The sequence below is a fragment of the Mesoplodon mirus genome (assembly GCF_964341445.2).
Source record: "Mesoplodon mirus genome assembly, chromosome: 11".
In the NCBI taxonomy this organism is placed as follows: domain Eukaryota; kingdom Metazoa; phylum Chordata; class Mammalia; order Artiodactyla; family Ziphiidae; genus Mesoplodon; species Mesoplodon mirus.
This window is the reverse complement of record NC_138987.1, coordinates 82,624,165-82,644,099: the sequence shown is the minus strand read 5'-3', so window position 1 is coordinate 82,644,099 and position 19,935 is coordinate 82,624,165. Positions and strand designations below refer to the sequence as shown.

The following is a 19,935-nucleotide window of genomic DNA, read 5'->3' as shown; positions in this document are numbered from 1 at the left end:
GTTTATTGCCCTTAACTTTTGAAGGAGTTCCTTATTTTTGACCCCATTTGGTACATTAACAGCACAGAGTCAAGGTTCACTGCAAAAGAAAGAATGACTTAAGTGCAGTTAGTAGAAATAATAAGTATAGAGTAAGATTACTTCTGAACTCGAAACAGCCTGCCAGCAACTGGCATCACATATATATACTTATCTAATTATTTCCATTATTAATTTTTGCCACTGGCTGCCTTTGGGCCTTAAAACAAATCACCCGTTGTGTATCAATTACCTTCTTCAATAAAAAGTAATAAATAATGTTATTCTATTCTTTTGTCATAAAGGCAGATTTGTTTTGCATCCACTTCTAAACGAATTAACATGGCACAGGACCTAAACCTAACGTGGTTTCAAGTAAACAAACCTTTACATAATGTTCACAGCACCTTTCATAAGTAAAGAATATATCCAACTTACAAGCTGCAAAAAAAGATGTACTAATATACTATAGCGTCTGTGGCTTATACACTACCCCATATCAATTATGGGGCTAATGTTTCAAATTTCCATCAAGAAGTACACACTACTGGGACTCCCCTGGTGGTCCAGTGGTTAGGACTTGGCACTTTCACTGCTGTGGGCCCAGGTTTGATCCCTGGTTGGGGAACTAAGATCCACAAGCTGTACGGCACGGCCAAAAAATAAATAAATAATTAAATAATTAAAAATTTTTTTAAAAAGAGTACATACTATGATAGTCACCATAACTATTTTTATTACATTACAATAATTAGGAGCAGTACAGTTCATGACAAAAATATTACAAATTTCAGATCACTTCACAGCACATACTCCTATAAACATTTAAAAGTTAATTTTAATTAAAAGAGTGGTCATTTTTAAATTTAATGTTTGATATGACCAACATTCCTAGGTCAGCGCAACCAAATGATGGAAAACAACTGGATCACACTGCATATGTCCCACAAAAAAAAAAAAAGCACAATGTACAAAATGTGCATGTTTCAGTTTACACTATACAAAAATAGTTAAAATACATTCCAGGTAAACATGTTACATTAAGAAATAGTACTAGTAAGAAATTGGCACTCAAAGGAAAAATGCAAAAGTATTTTCAACATGAAAACACAAGACAGTGGAATTGGGAATTTTTGGATAAAACATTACATAACCCATTTAGCTCTATAGGGAAGGGGACCTTCTGTAATTGACACTTCTGTAGGTAATAACTTTGTTTTTCCTAAGTTCATCTAAAAATTGCCTATTATCATCCCAAACAGGCACTTAAAACTATTAAACTAAAACAAGTATTACTAGTTACAACTCTTTTTAAAGAACTGACGTGAATATATCTTTAGAAAGAAAGAAATTTCATTTTCTGAAGGAATTTACAGCTGTTCAATTTATGCTGTTCAATTTCTCAATGCAGATTTCATGCAACCCAATATCAACACCAAAGTTATTAAATATAAGTTCAGCTTTAAAATAACTAATGGGTTGTTAAAAATCATTAATACATAATCATCAAGAAATTATTACTTTTTGGCAAATGGAAATGGCAGATAGTTCTTACTGCCTACAAAAAAAACCTAAATGTGTATATATTGTTTAGAAAAAATGGATAGAAGAAAAAAAATCACGAATACAAATGAGATGAACTTGTGCAAACTGCAACTTAACATGCCTCACAAAGTTTAGTTTCTACATATTTTAGGACAAAATTGTGCAATGGTGGCTAAGATTTTGATAACCTATAAAAGTTAGGTTCTAATTCCTATGCAGTGTGACTCAGTTAAAATAGAGCCTAGAATTCCTAATTGGAGATATTCACTCAAATTTTACTACATACTTCTGCTACATTCTTCCATAAACATGTTAATTTCTAAAACTATGTAATTTAGCAATTTTTTTCAACTTCAACAAGGATTTTTATCTTTAAGGCTATAATAATTAGATAACATTTGTTATTTCTAGGATTATCTCTCCCCTTTTAAAATCTCTACAAAAACAAACATTTTATTAAACCATTCAAAATTCACATAATAAAGGATAATGACCACTGCCATAAAAAAATTGCCCAGCTACATCAAAAATTCAAGAGTCCTAAAAATCCCCTCAGTTATACACTGCAATTTCTGAAGTATGGCCATTTCTTTCTCGTGTGTGGAAACAAGAGGAGGTACTATATAAGTGTAAACACCCTACCTAGATAATGTTCCATAAACCTGTAGTTTAGTATAGCATCTCAGAAATCATATTGATTTTTACATAGAAGTTTCCTTTTCTGTGAATTAGATCCGGCATCTGTTTATTTTTACCCAGATAAACGACTATTTTAGAATTCAATGTTTAATTTTTAAAGTCTATTTTAATTACTTACACAAAGAGACCATACTACACACAAGGGGATTTTAACATTATCTGACATACAACTTAATTGGTACTATAATTGTCCCAATAGAATCACATCATTATGCCAAATAAAAAACAATATTCAAATTTTATTCCTTTGAAACAATGAAGTAAACTGATTTAATTTTAACATGTAGCTTGATTAAACAGTTACATTGGAATCAGAGCAAAACAATTATTTCAGAACTGGAAGAAACTAAGCTTAGAGACCAAATCACTTCTTTGCAAAACTACAATATGCATTATATCTGGATCATGTGCCAGATGCCTCACTAAAATATAGACTGCTCTAGAATATAAGCACTACCTAAGGACAGGGATTATGTCCCTTGTTTGAGGATACTCTAATATCCCCAGTGCCTTGTGTAGTGCCTGGCATCTAGAAGGCACTCAAATATTTGTTGAATAAATGAATTCTGCTAAAGAGTAAGATTTATGAATAAATTTTAAAGTATCTTTCATTGCAAAATTTTCGTTTTTAAAACAGTGGAATGTATCATTAGCAGGGCTAGTCCTCGTTGTAGATTACATAAGGAATTCTTTCAGCACTACCTTTGTTAAATTCTCATTCCACTGGATAGGGTTCTGACTCCTCAGAGCAGGTATGAAAATTCCTACTTTGTCCCTGATGGACCAGGCAGCAAAGAGATGAGGTTCAAAGGATCAGGATTAAATTGCTACAGCCACCACCTGAAAATTAACTCTTAGGTCAAATCCCATTATAGCGTCTGTCGGATTATGTTGAGCCTGAGGAAGTAAGATGTAGGGCATTTTGATGTGACTTGATGGGAAGCCTTCATGGAGATATCCAAAGCAGCAATAAATCTTGAGGTTAGGGGAATTAGAAGTATTAAAAGAAAAAACATCAAGTCATGGGGCATGTAGAAGAGTAGGCAGGCAAGATGACACTAATATGGGAGAAGTCCTGAAAGCGGAGAATGGATATTCAGAAATAAACTTCACCTCTTGCACAATTTTGCCTAAGACTGGCACTGAAGATGATAACACAGGTAAAAAGTTACAGATTGTGCTGAGACTGACAAATAGGTATATCCTTCTGTAAACTGAATGTAAATCACATAGTTATAATGCTAGATACAGCCTTTGAGATGACTTCTTTTAACATGAAGAAATGGATAGTAAGTGATTTGCCTAAAATTGGAGTTATGAAAGACACGTAACTAGAATCTAAGTCACCTTCCTCCTTGTCCAGTGATACTTTCACCTCAACACACCATCTCAGTTCAAATATTTTAAAATAAGTTAACATTTTAAATGCACTGAAAGAATCATTTTGTTAACATTAATTTATCTATTTTATAAGCATTAGATATTCTTAATTATGGACCAGACTTGTAAAGTGTTACTTTAGCCAGTGTTAAGAGAACTAATCAATACTCAAGATTTTGAAACTTTTTCATTTTGTTTAAAAAAAATTAAAATCTTGCCACCCCACCCTAAAACCTCATTTAAAAATAATGTTTTTTTAAAGTTTCATTTCATTTCATTTTAACAAAAGTGACATTCCTGAGTAGGACTACCACATAGTGAGAATGTACCCTGCTGAGCTATCCAAACTCTCTCCTAGTCCCCATTTTTGACCAACCAAGGCATGACAACATTGGAAGACCATAGGGATGCAGTCCATACTGTGAAACTCTCAGCGAAGCTCAAAGCTCACACAAGGCCTGGCCTTGCCACCTTGGTCTCTGTAACACCTACTAAGCTAACTGGACCAAATAATTTTTAACATCATTACCAGTAGAATTAAAACTACTTTCAAAGACTGAAGTTCAAGAAAAGATTTATGCTAAGAAAGAGCAATCTGACACGGGGAGACTATATTTAATTCCTATGAGAATTTTTATATATTCAATACATGTTAAATTTTTTTCAATTATTACAAAAATTTAGTAGCATGTAAATATAGTCCCAAAATGGTTGCTATAATCCTCATTACCTTCTGGGTTTGCCTTAACAGGAAAAGCTATTCAGAGTATTATAGGAATTCACCTAATGTGGAAAGTAAATGGCCTTTTAATATTTTCCATTGCCTTGTATTTTTTTCCATTTTTTCCCTTTTTATAGAAAAAATATAGTATTTGGGGGAATGTGACCATTGACAAATAGCAGTGGAAAGAAGGAGAAAACCTTTGTGAACAGTGTAACTTTACATTCATTAAGGGTAACTGAAAGTACAGGACATGAAACCTACAAGATGAATCTACAGGAAGCTCATAAATTTGTGTTCCCTCAATGCTTCAGTAAAACCAATCATGAAATCTCAACTGAAGTTATAATTAGTAATTAATCCAAGTATGTGATTGATAAAACACAGAATAGGGATGATTTGAAAGGCTCATTAATTTGTTTCACACTAAAGTTCACAATTGGTAAGAAAAATAGGAAGTAATCAACTGCATGCACCAAAAACCCCAGGACAGAAATCTCAGGTGTTCAGTTTCTTTTTCACAGGCATTGCTAGTTCAAAAACCAAAACTCAGGGAATACTGGCACTTAGAGGAAAAAAGTTTCCACTGTCATTTTAAAATAAGCATTCAAGATAAAAGCTAACAGTATGGATGGAGCAGAAAGACAATTAGGTAATGCTAAAACAAATGCTAATAATTTAGTGTAATGTACAAAAATTACCACTTTTACTTAAGTACGCCTTAAGAAAAAAGTACAAATTGTATTTACATAATTATACACTTTGTCTTTGACTTCTTTTTCTTCTTTTTACCTTCTTTGCTCATCTTTTCTTTATGTTTTCGAATTTCTCGAACTAATGTATAGAAGGCATCGTCAACACCCTGAAACACATAAGTATTAAAACGTGAATATATATGATGGTTTGAGGTATACAGATAACAGAAAAGATATTATTACTGACGGTAACATTAATATTGAGAAGGAATAAGGATACGTAACATTTCTCTTTAGACAACTGAATATATATCAGACTTTTAGGATTTGTCTTCAAGGATATTTTGTTAACATTATAGGAACATTGATTTTCACAAAAGGCAATGAAAATCAACGGCACAGAATCTTACGTATGCTTAGTTAACACATGACTTTCCCCCAGAACTTAATTTGCTACTAATTTTTCCATACTGGCACACCTCAGGTCACTGAAATCCAAATGTATTTGTGTATATGTGTGAATAAGTATTTATACTTAATTATCCCTGAGTTTCTAGATATTTGATATAAGCCATGCAAGTATATACTAATTTCATAAATATTCACTGCATTTCACCTCTGGTTCAATACTTATTTAAATCCATTAGATTTAAAGAACTACCATGAAGTATACAGTATTAGATTATACTTTCAGTTTTCTAAAGGCATTAGTTTCAGTTCATATACTTATGATATGAGAAGGAAATTTAAAGTGACCACAACAGGGGACTTCCCTGGCGGTCCAGTGGTTAAGACTGCGCTTCCACTGCAGGGGACGCGGGCTCAATCCCTGGTAGGGGAACTAAGATCCCACATGCTGCGCGGTGCGGCCAAAAAAAAAAATTTAAAAACAAGTAAAGAAAGTGACCACAACACAAGACACAATACTTTGAAAAATGTAATGCCTCTATTTGTGGAGAAATGAGCTAAATCATTTAAATGGTGGTAGAGTCTGCCGATTTGGAGATTTTTTTTTAATTCATTATTTTTTTAGTTTCTGTTTAGTATATTAAGTATTCAAAATACTTAATATAAAGTCATATGAATATTTGACATATAAAGTCAAATGCTGTGTATTTTCAGAGAAATTTCCACTTGTTCATTTTGGCCTACATCTAGCTGTGATCAAAAGCAAGGTATCCAAATCAGTAATGGTTTAAAGTGATTTCAAGTCAGAATAATTTTTAACCTAATCATTCATACAGAACATGAAAAATGGCACTTTGAAACTGGTAGCAGGACAGGTTTTAACCCTGCAATCCTGAATTATACAAGATCTATACATAAGTCAATTCTTGTCCTACCCCTATTAAAAAGCAAATTAAATATAAAAGCAAAATAAAGAATTAAAGAAAAAATATGATCCTCTATGTATTTTAATATCTGTTTAACTGATTAGTAACTGTCAACAGAAGCCTGTTAACCTAATGATGTTTTCAAACCTAGACACTAGAGGGAGTCTTAGGAACAAATACACAACAAATAAAGTATAAATCAAGCCACTTTAAGAACAATGAAAACTGGTTTTACTCATTTTAACCACCTCTGCTGAATATTAATATAAAGACATTCATTAAGTTATATTATCTTGAAAATAACTGAAAATTTAACAGCGATATGATTTCTCCTTTATGTATTACTAAGATCTTCTACAATTACTATTTCAAAATAATAACTAAATTAATTTGGGCATTTTCATTCTAGTTACATTTAACTAATTTTCACAACAGATCTAAAGTTTAGAAAAGTATTACCAATATTTTTAAAGAATTAAACACAGAGTGGGAATGAGAGGCTTGCCCACATTTAAACAACAGTAGTGGGATAAAAACCAGCATTATTGATTTGAATACTAGTGAATAAAAGTCCCCAGTAAAGCCCCCAAACTGCACTCACTGATGTTCCCCACTTTCTGATATCACTACTGATGTAACATACATTTCTGTTTCACCCAAAGGAGAGAGAAAAAGTGATGACAGTTTATCAGCAATACAATCAAGGCTTAATATATATAAGCCTTCATGCTAACCTTCTAAACACATAAAGAGCAAAAAACTTCCAATGATATAATAAAGAATAATTATTTTATTATTATAAATAATACCAACCTTGACTAATTTCTAACCATAAACTCTTAGAACGGGATGGAATCTTAACGGAGGATCTACTGCAACTCCCCTACCCTTCACAAATTCCCTTTGATCACACATCCTTATGGAGTCTACTCCATTTCCACTGTATTTATAATGAAGAAAAACATCAATGATACAAAAATGCTGAAGCAGATAAAATGAAAAACCATGAGATGGATATAGAGAAGACATCCTAAGGTGAAAACAATATATAAGTATTAGGAGACAATGAAGGCAGAATTTGATAACATTACCTTCTTCTGAGATTCTGACAAATACTTTTAGTTCATACTGCACTGAACTCTCCTTTCTATATAGTCTTATTAATAATTTCAATGATTAGTAAAATGTTAAAACTGATCAAAACGGCAGTGAATACCCCTTTTACATTCTTATATACACATTTAAAAGACAAAATAGGGTACCAGTAATTATTTTGTTTAAACTCATCATTTTAGGACTAAGAAAAACTAATTTGCATATATTTATCATTGTCAAATTAATTTTGTAAAAATATTTAAAATTTTAGATATTACCAAGTACACTTTTTTTTATATAAATGCTATTCATGATCACTGAAAAAATAAGGATTTAATTCATCATGCCCAACAATTTCACATTCAGACTACACAGCCACTGAAATATAGTTTGCACTATATGAAATTTTAAAAAGTATATGCTTTCACGTTTGTTTTAAATAAAAAAAGCATAAAACTTACTTTATTCTAAATAATTATACTGTAAAAATCATCTGATAGTAAGACAATGGGAGAAAAGAAAAGAAAACTATCACTTAACTCTGGTCATGGCTACCGTTATTTTAGAAGTTTTACATTTTTTTTTTTTTTTTTTTTTTTTTTGTGGTACGTGGGCCTCTCACTGTTGTGGCCTCTCCCGTTGAGGAGCACAGGCTCCGGACACACAGGCTCAGCGGCCATGGCTCACGGGCCCAGCCGCTCCGTGGCATGTGGGATCTTCCCGGACCGGGGCACGAACCCGTGTCCCCTGCATCGGCAGGCGGACTCTCAACCACTGTGCCACCAGGGAAGCCCTAGAAGTTTTACTTTTCAAATTGCATTACAATGTTAAGTTTTATCAGAACTTCTAAATTAAATACTGCTTTATACAATGATACTCAAAAAATATTAAGAGTTTATAAATCTCGGGCTTCCCTGGTGGTGCAGTGGTTGAGAGTCCGCCTGCCGATGCAGGGGACACGGGTTCGTGCCCCGGTCCGGGAAGATCCCACATGCCGCGGAGCGGCTGGCCCGTGAGCCATGGCCGCTGAGCCTGTGCGTCCGGAGCCTGTGCTCCGCAACGGGAGAGGCCACAACAGTGAGAGGCCCACGTACCACAAAAACAAAACAAAACAAAAAAAAGAGTTTATAAATCTCAATAAAAATTAATGCCAATCATTAATTTTCCTTTGTTTCTTCTTCTGAGTTTAGTTCATTAGTATACCACATAATATCTTTTGGAACTTAGTCTACCATTCAGAAGTATATTTTATATTTTGGGGAGATACATTATTTCATACCTTCAACTCATATAGTAAAGAATACCAACCCTTTAGTTTAATCAGCACAAAAAATGATATCCTACAATTTTATTTCATGTTCTCACAGAACATTATATGTTACAAATAATATGCATCAAAATCTTAAGCTCTGGCATGAACTTTCTGGCACCTATTGAGTGAAATATTTTCTAAACAAAACCAAATTTAATATTGGTTGGTTTAGAAAGGAAGCTGAGAAATTCCACTCAGTAAATCCAACTGGGCAGCTGCTGTGTGCCAGGAACCTCGTTAGGTCATGGACATGCAAAGATTAAAAATATGTGATTCTGGGGGCTTCCCTGGTGGCACAGTGGTTGAGAGTCCGCCTGCCGATGCAGGGGACACGGGTTCGTGCCCCGGTCCGGGAAGATCCCACATGCCGCGGAGCAGCTGGGCCCGTGGGTCATGGCCACTGGGCCTGCGCGTCCAGAGCCTGTGCTCCGCAACGGGAGAGGCCACAACAGTGAGAGACCCGCATACCGCAAAAAACAAAACAAAACAAAACAAAAATATATGATTCTGGCTCTCTTAAGATTCTCACAATACAGGACAAACACAGAAGCGGTTATTTCAATTTAACATGGTTAAGTGTGTAACAGTTAAGAGCAGTAAACTGGGAATACACAAGAAGTGCATTATGCCCAGTCTAATGGTTTTTAAAGAAAGATTCTTAGAGAACAAGAGATGAGACAGTCATGAAAGTGTGTTAACTAGTAAGACTACGGGATAAGAACACTGGCATTCCAAACAAGAGCAACAGCCAAGACACAAGGGAAGGTAAGAAATAACATGGTGTTGATTTACATACGGACAAAAAAATTTCAGACAAGGAGTGTTTAAGAGATAAAGCCAAAGGCTAGAGGGGAAGGAAGGTGTTAAGAGCCATATATATGCTACGAAACTTGAGATTTTATTCTGTAGGTAACAGGAAGTCAGTAACTAGATTTAAAGATAAGAAAATGACATTTCTTTTAAATCTCTCTCTCTTTTGCGCTGTGAATGAAGGCACCAACAGGTAAACCTAGTAAGGGGTTTACAATAGTCTCAGCAAGAAATGATAGGGGCCTGAACTAATGGTGTGATAAAAGTTAGAATGTACCATAATAGGAATCTGTGGTTGCCTCCAAATGGGTGTGAAAAAGAGGGATTTAGGAGTCACCCCAACACTCTAGGTTTCTCATCTGGGTAAAAAAGTGATGTTGATGCCACTAAGTTAAGAGAGCACAGACAGAACAAGTATTTGCTTGTGGAATGTCCAAGAGAAGACACGCACTGTAAGAGTGACCCTTTCCCACCTTCTGGGCCATTCGACTTACTCCTTTATACAGTTCCTCGTATTTTTTCTCTCTAGACTCTATGACAAATGCAGAGTAGTCTATAGGCATCAAAACCATCTCAATTATAAGACCCATTAGATGAAAAATAAATGTAATTAAAAAAATAAAATGAGAAATATAAATAAATAAATGTATTAACTGTGGAAACAAACTACAAGTTTTTTATTTTTTAATACTTCAAATTAGAATCCCACACCTAGGTAGTTCTAAAGCGGTTGCTACTTTGTTACCTGTGAAAGACATCTGCTTTCTGCCGAAATTAATATGCTGAACTTACCAGATTACATTACAATGCATTTTTTAATTTTCACACAGCCAGGAGTCTTTTCTTCTTTGCTGATTTTTTTCAATCTGTATTGTCGGATCTCTCTCACCAATGTATAAAAAGCATCCTCCACTCTCTGCATTGTAAAACACAACTTCTTTAAAGTCTGTTTCATTGGTAATAGTAATTTATTGGGACAGCCATGTGCAAGAAATTTGGAATTATGAGCTTTACTTGAGAATGTTTTTTTTTAAACAGACATCAGATTGTTTGAATAAAATGGGGGATTCAATTTTAAAATATGGGCTTAAATCCTGGTTTGTTCTTTGAAGTCAGTTTTGTTTTGTAATGGGATTAGAATTTTTTTTTAATTTAAATTAGGAGTTAGGAGAGATTATGAAAAACCTAAGTACATGTATTATTAATACCTGTGTATTAATAATGCAGTCATTTTAGTTTGCTAGTCATGGAATTAATCAAAGCCTAAACTGAAGTTAGATTTAAATTATTTCTTTGACTTAGGGAAAACAAGTGATTTCTGTACCCCAGCTCTGAGTGGACAGTGAGGAGAAAAATGGTACAAAAGGGACATTTAAACTTTGTTTAAACACACACAAAAAACACCTCAAAATATATTTGCATCAAGTGACCAGAATCTTGGGTTCTATCTTCAATTACAACTGTCCAGTCAATTTCTAGGACCCAAACTGGAAATGAGACTGGGACTTTTGTGAATGGAGAACTATACTATTTAAATAAAAATGCTAAATGAGGGCTGTTTACCATAAAATGAAAATATTTTTAATTGTTTAAAAAACACAAAATAGTAGCAATGCATTTTGTATCCTTATTACACGTCTTAAAAATAATTTTTAGAACAATATCCAACTATACTGGCTTCATATCTTCTACTCTAGTTTACATACTCTAAAGGGGCAAAGGGGGCTTCTCCTGCTTAAGGCTATGGTAAGAAAGCTGTGACAACAAACACAATCATATGGCCATATAGAGATCAATGAAGTTTTTTTTTTTTTTTTTTGCAGTATGCGGGCCTCTCACTGTTGTGGCCTCTCCCGTTGCGGAGCACAAGCTCCGGACACGCAGGCCCAGCGGCCACGGCCCACGGGCCCAGCCGCTCCGCGGCATGTGGGATCCTCCCGAACTGGGGCACGAACCCGTGTCCCCTGAATCGGCAGGTGGACTCTCAACCACTGCACCACCAGGGAAGCCCCAATGAAGTTTTTAATGTCTTTTCCAGTCTAGGAAATTAGGCAGTAGCCAAGAGGACAAAAAAAGTTTAGATAACTGTACTGTTAGTTTGTCCAGAAAAACATAACCATCAAAGTAGGAACTTACATCTAAAAGAGAAATCACATAAACATTAATCTGTATGTGGTACAAATTAACTTAAAAGATACGGTATGTGTGTTCCATTCTTCTAAAAGGAACATGTGTTTAAAAAATATGTTAGTAGTGTATTTTACCGCACCTTTAATTTTAAGCTTATTCTGTTCTTTCAATCTTAAGAATGAATTAGTCACTATGGGAATTGGCTTATTTTAACTCTCGGAGATTGTTAACATCAGTCTTTCTACGAACGAAATGTGACAAAATGGACTCAGTTCCTACAAAGTTAATAGGTATCAAAAGTATGATACGTAGTTTTAAATTCAATCAGGCACAGAGAATCAGCCATTTAAGTATGAAGTAAACCAACAGCTAAGGCTTAATTTTAGCATGTACACATCCACCGCTTATAATAGTTAAGAAAAAAAAAGGGCACGTCAATTCTTGAGGGTATATTAATTTTTATAAATCTCAAGAATATGTTAAGAACTGCTTCAGTCGAACTCAGTAACTTACCTTTAAAGTAAAACTTTAAAATTCATAAAAAATTAGGTTTCAGTTAAGCAGTAGGGATTTAAATAATATGTTGATTATATATTAAAATGTACATCTCAAGTTACTTATACCAACTTGTGATGTATTTCTACTCAACTAATACAAAAGTCATTATAGCCCAAGAAAATCTGAATATCTTATATATTTTTTGTTTTGTTTTGTTTTGTTTTTGCGGTACGCGGGCCTCTCACTGTTGTGGCCTCTCCCGTTGCGGAGCACAGGCTCCGGACGCGCAGGCTCAGCGGCCATGGCTCACGGGCCCAGCCGCTCCGAGGCACGTGGGATCTTCCTGGATCGGGGCACGAACCCGTGTCCCCTGCATCGGCAGGCGGACTCTCAACCACTGCACCACCAGGGAAGCCCTGAATATCTTATATTTTTAATGAAATCAATTTAATCGACTAGCTAGCTAAACCAACTACAAAATAAAAATTCCAACTATTTTTAAAAATCATTAAATATGTTGGTACTTTAAATGAGATAGCCACTTTGTACACATATATAAAATTTTTAATATTTTATATTTATCAGTAATTCTTAAGAGGAGATGGTTTGTTTTTACTCATAAGTCCTTAAAAATTACAGATTAGAAATTCTCATTATTAAATTAGAGAAATAATTTAAGGCACTAAAATAACTCTAGTAAAGCATGTAAAATATAAAGCATGAGCTGGCATTTCAGATATTTTCACAAATGTTTCTCTTTCAATTTGAAAATCAATGCAAGAAATTTAAAACATATGTATATATAAATAAAACAAACCAGGTAAAGCTCATATTTTTTAAGAATAAAAACTTTTATTCCTGTTTAAAAAAAAGTTATAAGGTCGATGTAGAAGTACTGAAATCTACTATGATGGAGGAAGAAACAGGGTTTGTCCTCTACTAATTTAGCAGAAGCAAATTTTGATTGTAACTTATTTCTAAAATTAGTTTGAACGTGTCTACTTTTTAAGTGTGCTCATCCCCATCACCAATATCAGAATATATGATTTTTGTTTCCAGCAATGCAGAGAGAGAATTGGAAGCCAGTAATTAAAAAGAAGAGATTACTACCCACCACCAAGAATTCAGTATCAGGACCTCGGAGGCTAAGATAATTAACAACACTGAAAGACAGTTATTCCAGAGTGACTTTTTTCATTTCTCATTTTTACTAATAGGAAATTTAAATTAGATTTTAAAGAATCAGTTATTTACCATATTTTCTCAGACTTAATTACTTACTTCTTGATAATATGCTTTAAAGTCATACGGACATGAACAGAACATTATTGATCCTTGTATATACCTTAAACCACTGGCACAGAACACTGGCTTCATATTCCAAAATTTGTAGGTAATTTTAAAAGATTAAGTACAGCCGAAACAGATGTTTAATATCTATTGTGGCTAGCTGCTAAGGTCTTAACTGGCATGCAATGATTTGTTCTTGGGCATACAGCTTGTTGCCACGTATACTCATTTTCAGATGTCACTTATTAAACTTTAAGAACAACTGAAACAAGAGTGCATGTTAAGTACAACAGTGCATGTGTTTATATATGTAAAATTTAAAGTAAGTTTTTAAAGATACATTTGTAAATTTTTTTAAATCAGGAGCTCAGCCATTATCTGAAAATGTACTGTGAGACTATGGAAATAGAGCACTTCAATACAGGAGAAAGAACTGTTAACAGCGTCATTCTGTATCCCGGTGCCTATAATGCTTTCACTAAGCGATTTAATTTTAAACAAGCACTTGTTCTAGTTGAATAGTTTATTGTGTGCAAAAGCTCTTTCAAGGAAATAAATAACACCTCAAATACCCTAACTATAGGCAGATGCAAGAATATTAAATAATAGCCCTTCTTGGGGGAGAGGAATGAGAGGAACAAGATGTATTCTAAAAAGCAACTTTGCATCGCTGAATTGGAAAGAAACCTTGCCAAACAACAGCCCACCTCAGGAACTACTGAAATGCAGCAATACTACTACTTGGGAGGCTACACTATGCACTGGTGCACAGCAGGTGCTCAGTACTTGTTTTGTCCAGTTTTAACTCATAAGCAGCAAAGTTCAAATTATTGATCTTATGTACAGAAACCCAACTATTATTAAACAGAGAAATATGGCACAAAGTTTTTTTGTTTGGTTTGCTTTGTTAAAATAATTCGATGATAAGCTCTCTTTAATGGAGGTCTTCTAACAACTAAACTTAAGCATCTAGAAATTAACAACAAAACCCGGAAAACTAATTACTCAACATTTTTAAGTTAGTAAAACAAATTTTCACATTATGCTCAAATTGAGACCTCCAGAAAGCAAAAAAGCTGAATCAGGAGTAGCAGATACTCAGAGAATTCTGCTTTTGTCATCTGCTTTACTGAATGATCCCCACTTTTGATTTTAGCAGACTGGAAAACACACAGCTGATTACCACGGTGTCAACGTTTTGGTTTCAACAGCCTTTGCAAACACTGCCATACACTGCCCAAAGAGGCCAGAAAAATATGTCAATTACTAACTGCCCAGATAGATGTGACTTAAGTAGCAGCCTTTATACACTAGGAACACAGGGACCACATACAGCATACTTGCAGAAAATAAAAACTACTTTGGCCTTTCAGATGTGGACTAAAATGATAGTTCAAAATACAATTCACTGTATTCTAGCCATAAAATAGGCTTTTTAAAATAAGAAAGTAATTAAGTTGGTAAAATATATAGTCTACAACCCTTACCTGTAAAAAGACTAGAGTAAAACTCCTCTTTCTCTTTCACAGAATACATAAATTTTAAAATTCCTAATGTTAGCTTGTAAAATTTAAGTTGAAAGTCTGACCTAACTTCTTATGTCTAGCCAAAGAATACAGTTCCCCAGAGAATCAACGGTCAGCACACTACAACTTGGTCAGCACACTACAACCCACAAACCCAATGCAGCCACAGCCTATATTTTTGTACTGCCCACAAGCTGAGTGATTTTTGCATTTTTAAAGGGTTGTAAGATAAAAAAATGCAACTGATACCACCTGTGGCCCACAAAGCCTAAAATATTTATCATCTGGCCCTTTGCAGAAAAAGTTTGCCAGCCCCTGACTTATATCTATGAAAGTTCTAAATGAATGTCCTGTTCCTGCTAACTTGAATATAATTTTTGTTGTTTGTGTTTTAGGTTCGTGCTCAAGACCAAAGCTTAGGGCATGAAGCGAGTAGCTGCTGATAAAATACAACAAGGATATGCATATTCATTTTGTTCAAATAATAAGTAATAGCAGATGAGTAACAAAACACTGCAGAAAATAGGGCTTCAAATTTTCACAAAAACTGGAGGTAAATTAAAATTTATGAGAATTTACATATTTCATTTTCTCAGTTACTTGGAATAATTCTTTAAAGCCTTCTAAAAGCATGCAAATATCAAATTAATTTCAACAGAGAAAGATGAATAAACTTTTGAAAGGCAAATCAACAAGTCCATGTAATAAAGAGAAATCAGGTATCTAGGAAACTAAATATCTAAGTTATAGTTTAGCAACATAAATTACATAACGATATCAATAAAACAGGACATAAATATAAGAAAAGCTGAGCACTAGAAGGTTAAGAAATAAAGTACAAGTATTCCTTTGTATTATATCACTGTATATTTTTTCTGGATGATCCATAAAAATGTCTACAAAGCAAATTTAGGTTAATCCACTTGGTATCACACACACTACATCCCCTTCCCTACCCAACACCCCCCAACCACCCCCCCAAAACCAGTATAAAGCCTAAAAATCTATTTTAAAAGGAAACTAGGTAGTTTTCTAGATTAGTTATGAATGCGGTGGTATATTAAAGCATTAATGTCAAACACTTAAGAATCAGCAGTACTTCTGAGATAGTAACCATACAACAAGGAAAGAAGACAGAGCTATTATTTTCGGCTCTTATCAAATGAGAGTGGAGGGCAACACTGCAGGAATAACAAGACTTCCTCTTACTGTCCTTTATTACCTTTCTACTCCAAATGTGGTCCATGTACCAAAGTCAGCACCACCCGAGAGCTTGCTAAAAATGCAGAATCACAGGTTCCAACCTAGATCCTAATTCTAATTCAGAATTAGAATCTGGATTTGAGTAAGAAGCCCAGTTGATTCTTGTGCATATTAAAGTATGAGAAGCACTGCTTTATTTGCAACCCTTTACAACATCAGGCAAAGTCTTAGTTTTTCTTTTCTTTGTACAGTGTGAACTAATGTGTCCACTAGTCTAAAATGTATACTTTAAAAGTTACAACTAATACCAGTTAATAAACTGTTAATAGTATAATCTAGGTAGTAGGTTTGCAAATGTTTTCAGTAAAATTCCTTCAATTTTATATCTGAAAATGTTTCATACAAAAATGGGAAAAAAAGTTATAATATTATAATCATGTTTTCTGAGTACCTCCCAAGGGAAATCACGGAGTACGGTCAGAGAAGACCAACACAAAGAAGACAAAACCCAAACCTCTTCCCAGTCTTTGGGACCTGGGAATGATATGAATGAAATCTTAATTCCTCCAAAGTAAAGTGAAGGAATGTATACACCAAGTATTTCTCTAACTTATAAATCAGGTTTTAGAATGAGATAATCTGTATTATGGTCAAAAACTATTCTAATTCAGCTTTTAATCCCAAAATGAAGACTTAAAACAGAATTCATTGTTTTTTTTCACTGTGTACCAAATTTGTACAACTAGAAAGTGGTATGTATGATCTTCCACTAGGGAAACAGACATATATACTAGCTGAATGACGGTTTACTTTAAAATTTTTACCCCTTTACAAAATTCAGTGAAAGGTCTAGAAGGTGTTTTTATAAGTTTAACCATGTAATAAGTTGTTCATCACTCTTCTTAACTTCTAGCATTATAAAGTTAAATTCCATGAAATTGGTTTTCTGGGCTCATAGGTTCAAATAACCAGACAAGGCCCCAAACAAATGTTCATCTTGTATGGAACATATTAATATTCCATCATAACCTTATATTTTCCTTTCTAGGAATTCATTTTTTCTGTATGTTAAATAAACTCTTATTTCATACAAATAAGGCTAAATAATATCAATTATTTTATTTTACCTAGAGAAAAAGTTACTTTTAAAATAAAGATAGTTTCTGAAACGAGATTCAGGATCAATCTGGTGTTATTTCTTTCTCAGAACACAGTAAATGAATAACTGAGAATTTCTATTTACTTTCTAAATATTCTCTTGCATTAATAAAAGCTTTCCTGAAAAATATATCCTTTAAAAAAAAATTCTACCTAAGTAAAATTCTTCAAATACAACAAAATTTAATCTAGAAACATATGACATAATACTCTTAAAAGCACTTCGAAAATAGGAAACTCAAAATTTGTTTCCCTGTTCTTTGACTTTATAAATAAAACGGTAAAAAAAAAAATTCCCACGTTTCTCGAATCCTGACTATAACATGTGGTGAACTGTTCAACGTAGAAAAAAGCCAAAGCCAAAGATAATACCATGGACACTGGAATAAGAAGTGCTGCCCTCTCATATCCTTAAGAGAACATTTACCAAGTAAATATTGTTATATTTCCTATTTTACTATAATGGAAGAAAATTGATAAATTACATCAACTCATATAAAAGTTATGCTATCAGTATGTACATTTATTAATATTCATGCCCCCTGCTCCCAAAATGACATTATTAGAATATATATTAGTAAACAGTGATTAATGATTAAAATCACTTGATATAGTTTGAGAGAACAGATTTGTATTTATTACAAATTTACTTACCTGTCTTGTCTTTGCAGATGTTTCAATAAAAGGAATTCCATAACTTCTTGCTAAGTCCTGAGCCTGTTTTGTGTCTACTGTTCTAGAAGGCAAATCACATTTATTTCCTACTAGAACCATAGGTACATCTTCAGAGTCTTTAACTCTTTTTATTTGTTCTCTGGGGAGGAAAAAAAAAAGTTACATCAGAGGAATTAGTAACAAAAATCTTTCAAAAACTATTCATAACTTTGTCTCATAAAATATGGTTAAAAGACTTTTAATGTAATTCCTAGTTCCCATCACATCAAATTTTCCTTTCTCCTCCTTCTAGTTATTTTTCTCTATCCTAAACAGAGAACTTCTATGTCTCTTAAAAGATCAAATACCTAGAAATATAGTAAAACTACAATCTAGTAGGTTCATATGCAGGTAGGTTACAATAAAACAGAAATATTGGAAAATTCTAGGCCAAAAAAGTGCTATGCCTAATTTTTACAATTATAATCTTAGAAACATATACTATATATGTTGTTAAATGTACACATATAGAATGTTTTTATAAAAATATGAATTACAACATTAACATAATGCTTTTTCATTCTTAAAAAAGAGAGCACCAAGTGGAAAGATTTTGATTTCTATATGAACATTTTAATAAAAGTAGTCGCTTTTATGCAAATTTGTTGAGATTCTTCAAAAACTGTATTGCTCTAATACTTCAATCTGATAACTTCAGAGTTGTGTTTTTTCCTTAATTATCTAAGGCCAACATTTATCGGATTCCAAGAAATTCTACACTGTACAGATTTTAAGGCTATGTGAGTGGTGCCATCTCAATTACCTTTTCACATTTTTGTTCATGGCTCTCATTTCTATGATGGATCTAGCTTGAGGCCTGGTTTCTCACACAGGCCTACCCTTCAATTCTAGCACTACTACTAGGTGATCTGGAACAAGTTGCTCAACTGCTCTAAGCCTTAAGAATGTCACTCGCGAGGGCCTCCCTGGTGGCGCAGTGGTTGAGAGTCCGCCTGCCGATGCAGGGGATACGGGTTCGTGCCCCGGTCTGGGAGGATCCCATATGCCGCGGAGCGGCTGGGCCCGTGAGCCATGGCCGCTGGGCCTGCGCATCCGGAGTCTGTGCTCCGCAACGGGGGAGGCCACAACAGTGAGAGGCCCGCGTACCGCAAAAAAAAAAAAAAAAAAAAAAAAAAAAAAAAAAAAAAGAATGTCACTCGTGGATCAGGGATATTACCTATCTAACAAAAATTATTTTGAAATTTAAAGTAATGTGTGCAAATTTGTGCATGGCAGTTAGCAAAGACTCAATAAATGGAAGATACAATTACTCCTCAATGTCAACTTATTTGATTCAACTGAAACCCACCTATAATGGTGAATATCTTCAAATGATTTAGTATTATTTATGGCAAATACACAAAGAAAGCCCTCCCCAGTCCTCATGTACTGGTCCCTCATTGCACTGTACTCCTCTTGACCTGCTGTGTCGAGAATATCCAAGAGACAGGTTTCTCCATCAATTACTACTTGTTTTCTGTAGGAATCCTGAGAAGGGAGAAACACAGTCTGGGTTATTATGGTGCACCTTTTACTTCTAAAAAGGTGTTAGACACAACTTAAGAACAAAAAAACAACCCAATTCAAACTTGGGCAAAGTACGTGAATAGACAGGTCTCCAAAGAAAACACACAAATGGCTAATAAGCACATGAAAAGATGCTCAACATCACTCAGGAATTGCAAATCAAAACCACAACGAGCTACCACTTCACACCCATTAGGTTGACTATTTTTTTTAAAAAAGGAAAATAACAAGTGCCAGTGAGGGTGCAGAGGAACGTGGACCCAGCGATTCCATTCCAGGT

General features: G+C 34.1%; 1 protein-coding gene across 3 annotated transcripts in view; it reads right to left on the bottom strand.

Moving 5' to 3' along the window:
• Nucleotides 1–737: 737 nt before the first annotated feature.
• Nucleotides 738–19,935, bottom strand: part of KRAS (KRAS proto-oncogene, GTPase) — a 40,326-nt gene continuing 21,128 nt past the window's right edge. For 2 of the 3 annotated variants that reach the window (XM_082636219.1, XM_082636220.1), the window contains exons 3-6: nucleotides 19,438–19,616; nucleotides 18,069–18,228; nucleotides 10,402–10,525; nucleotides 5,107–5,225 (exon numbers count right to left, since the gene is read on the bottom strand). In XM_082636219.1, the coding sequence (XP_082492345.1) occupies nucleotides 10,406–10,525; nucleotides 18,069–18,228; nucleotides 19,438–19,616 (459 nt within the window). In that variant the 3' untranslated portion in view covers nucleotides 5,107–5,225; nucleotides 10,402–10,405. Of the gene's footprint in view, nucleotides 5,226–10,401; nucleotides 10,526–18,068; nucleotides 18,229–19,437; nucleotides 19,617–19,935 lie in introns of all 3 variants that reach the window. The other variant, XM_082636221.1, reaches the window with a different exon arrangement.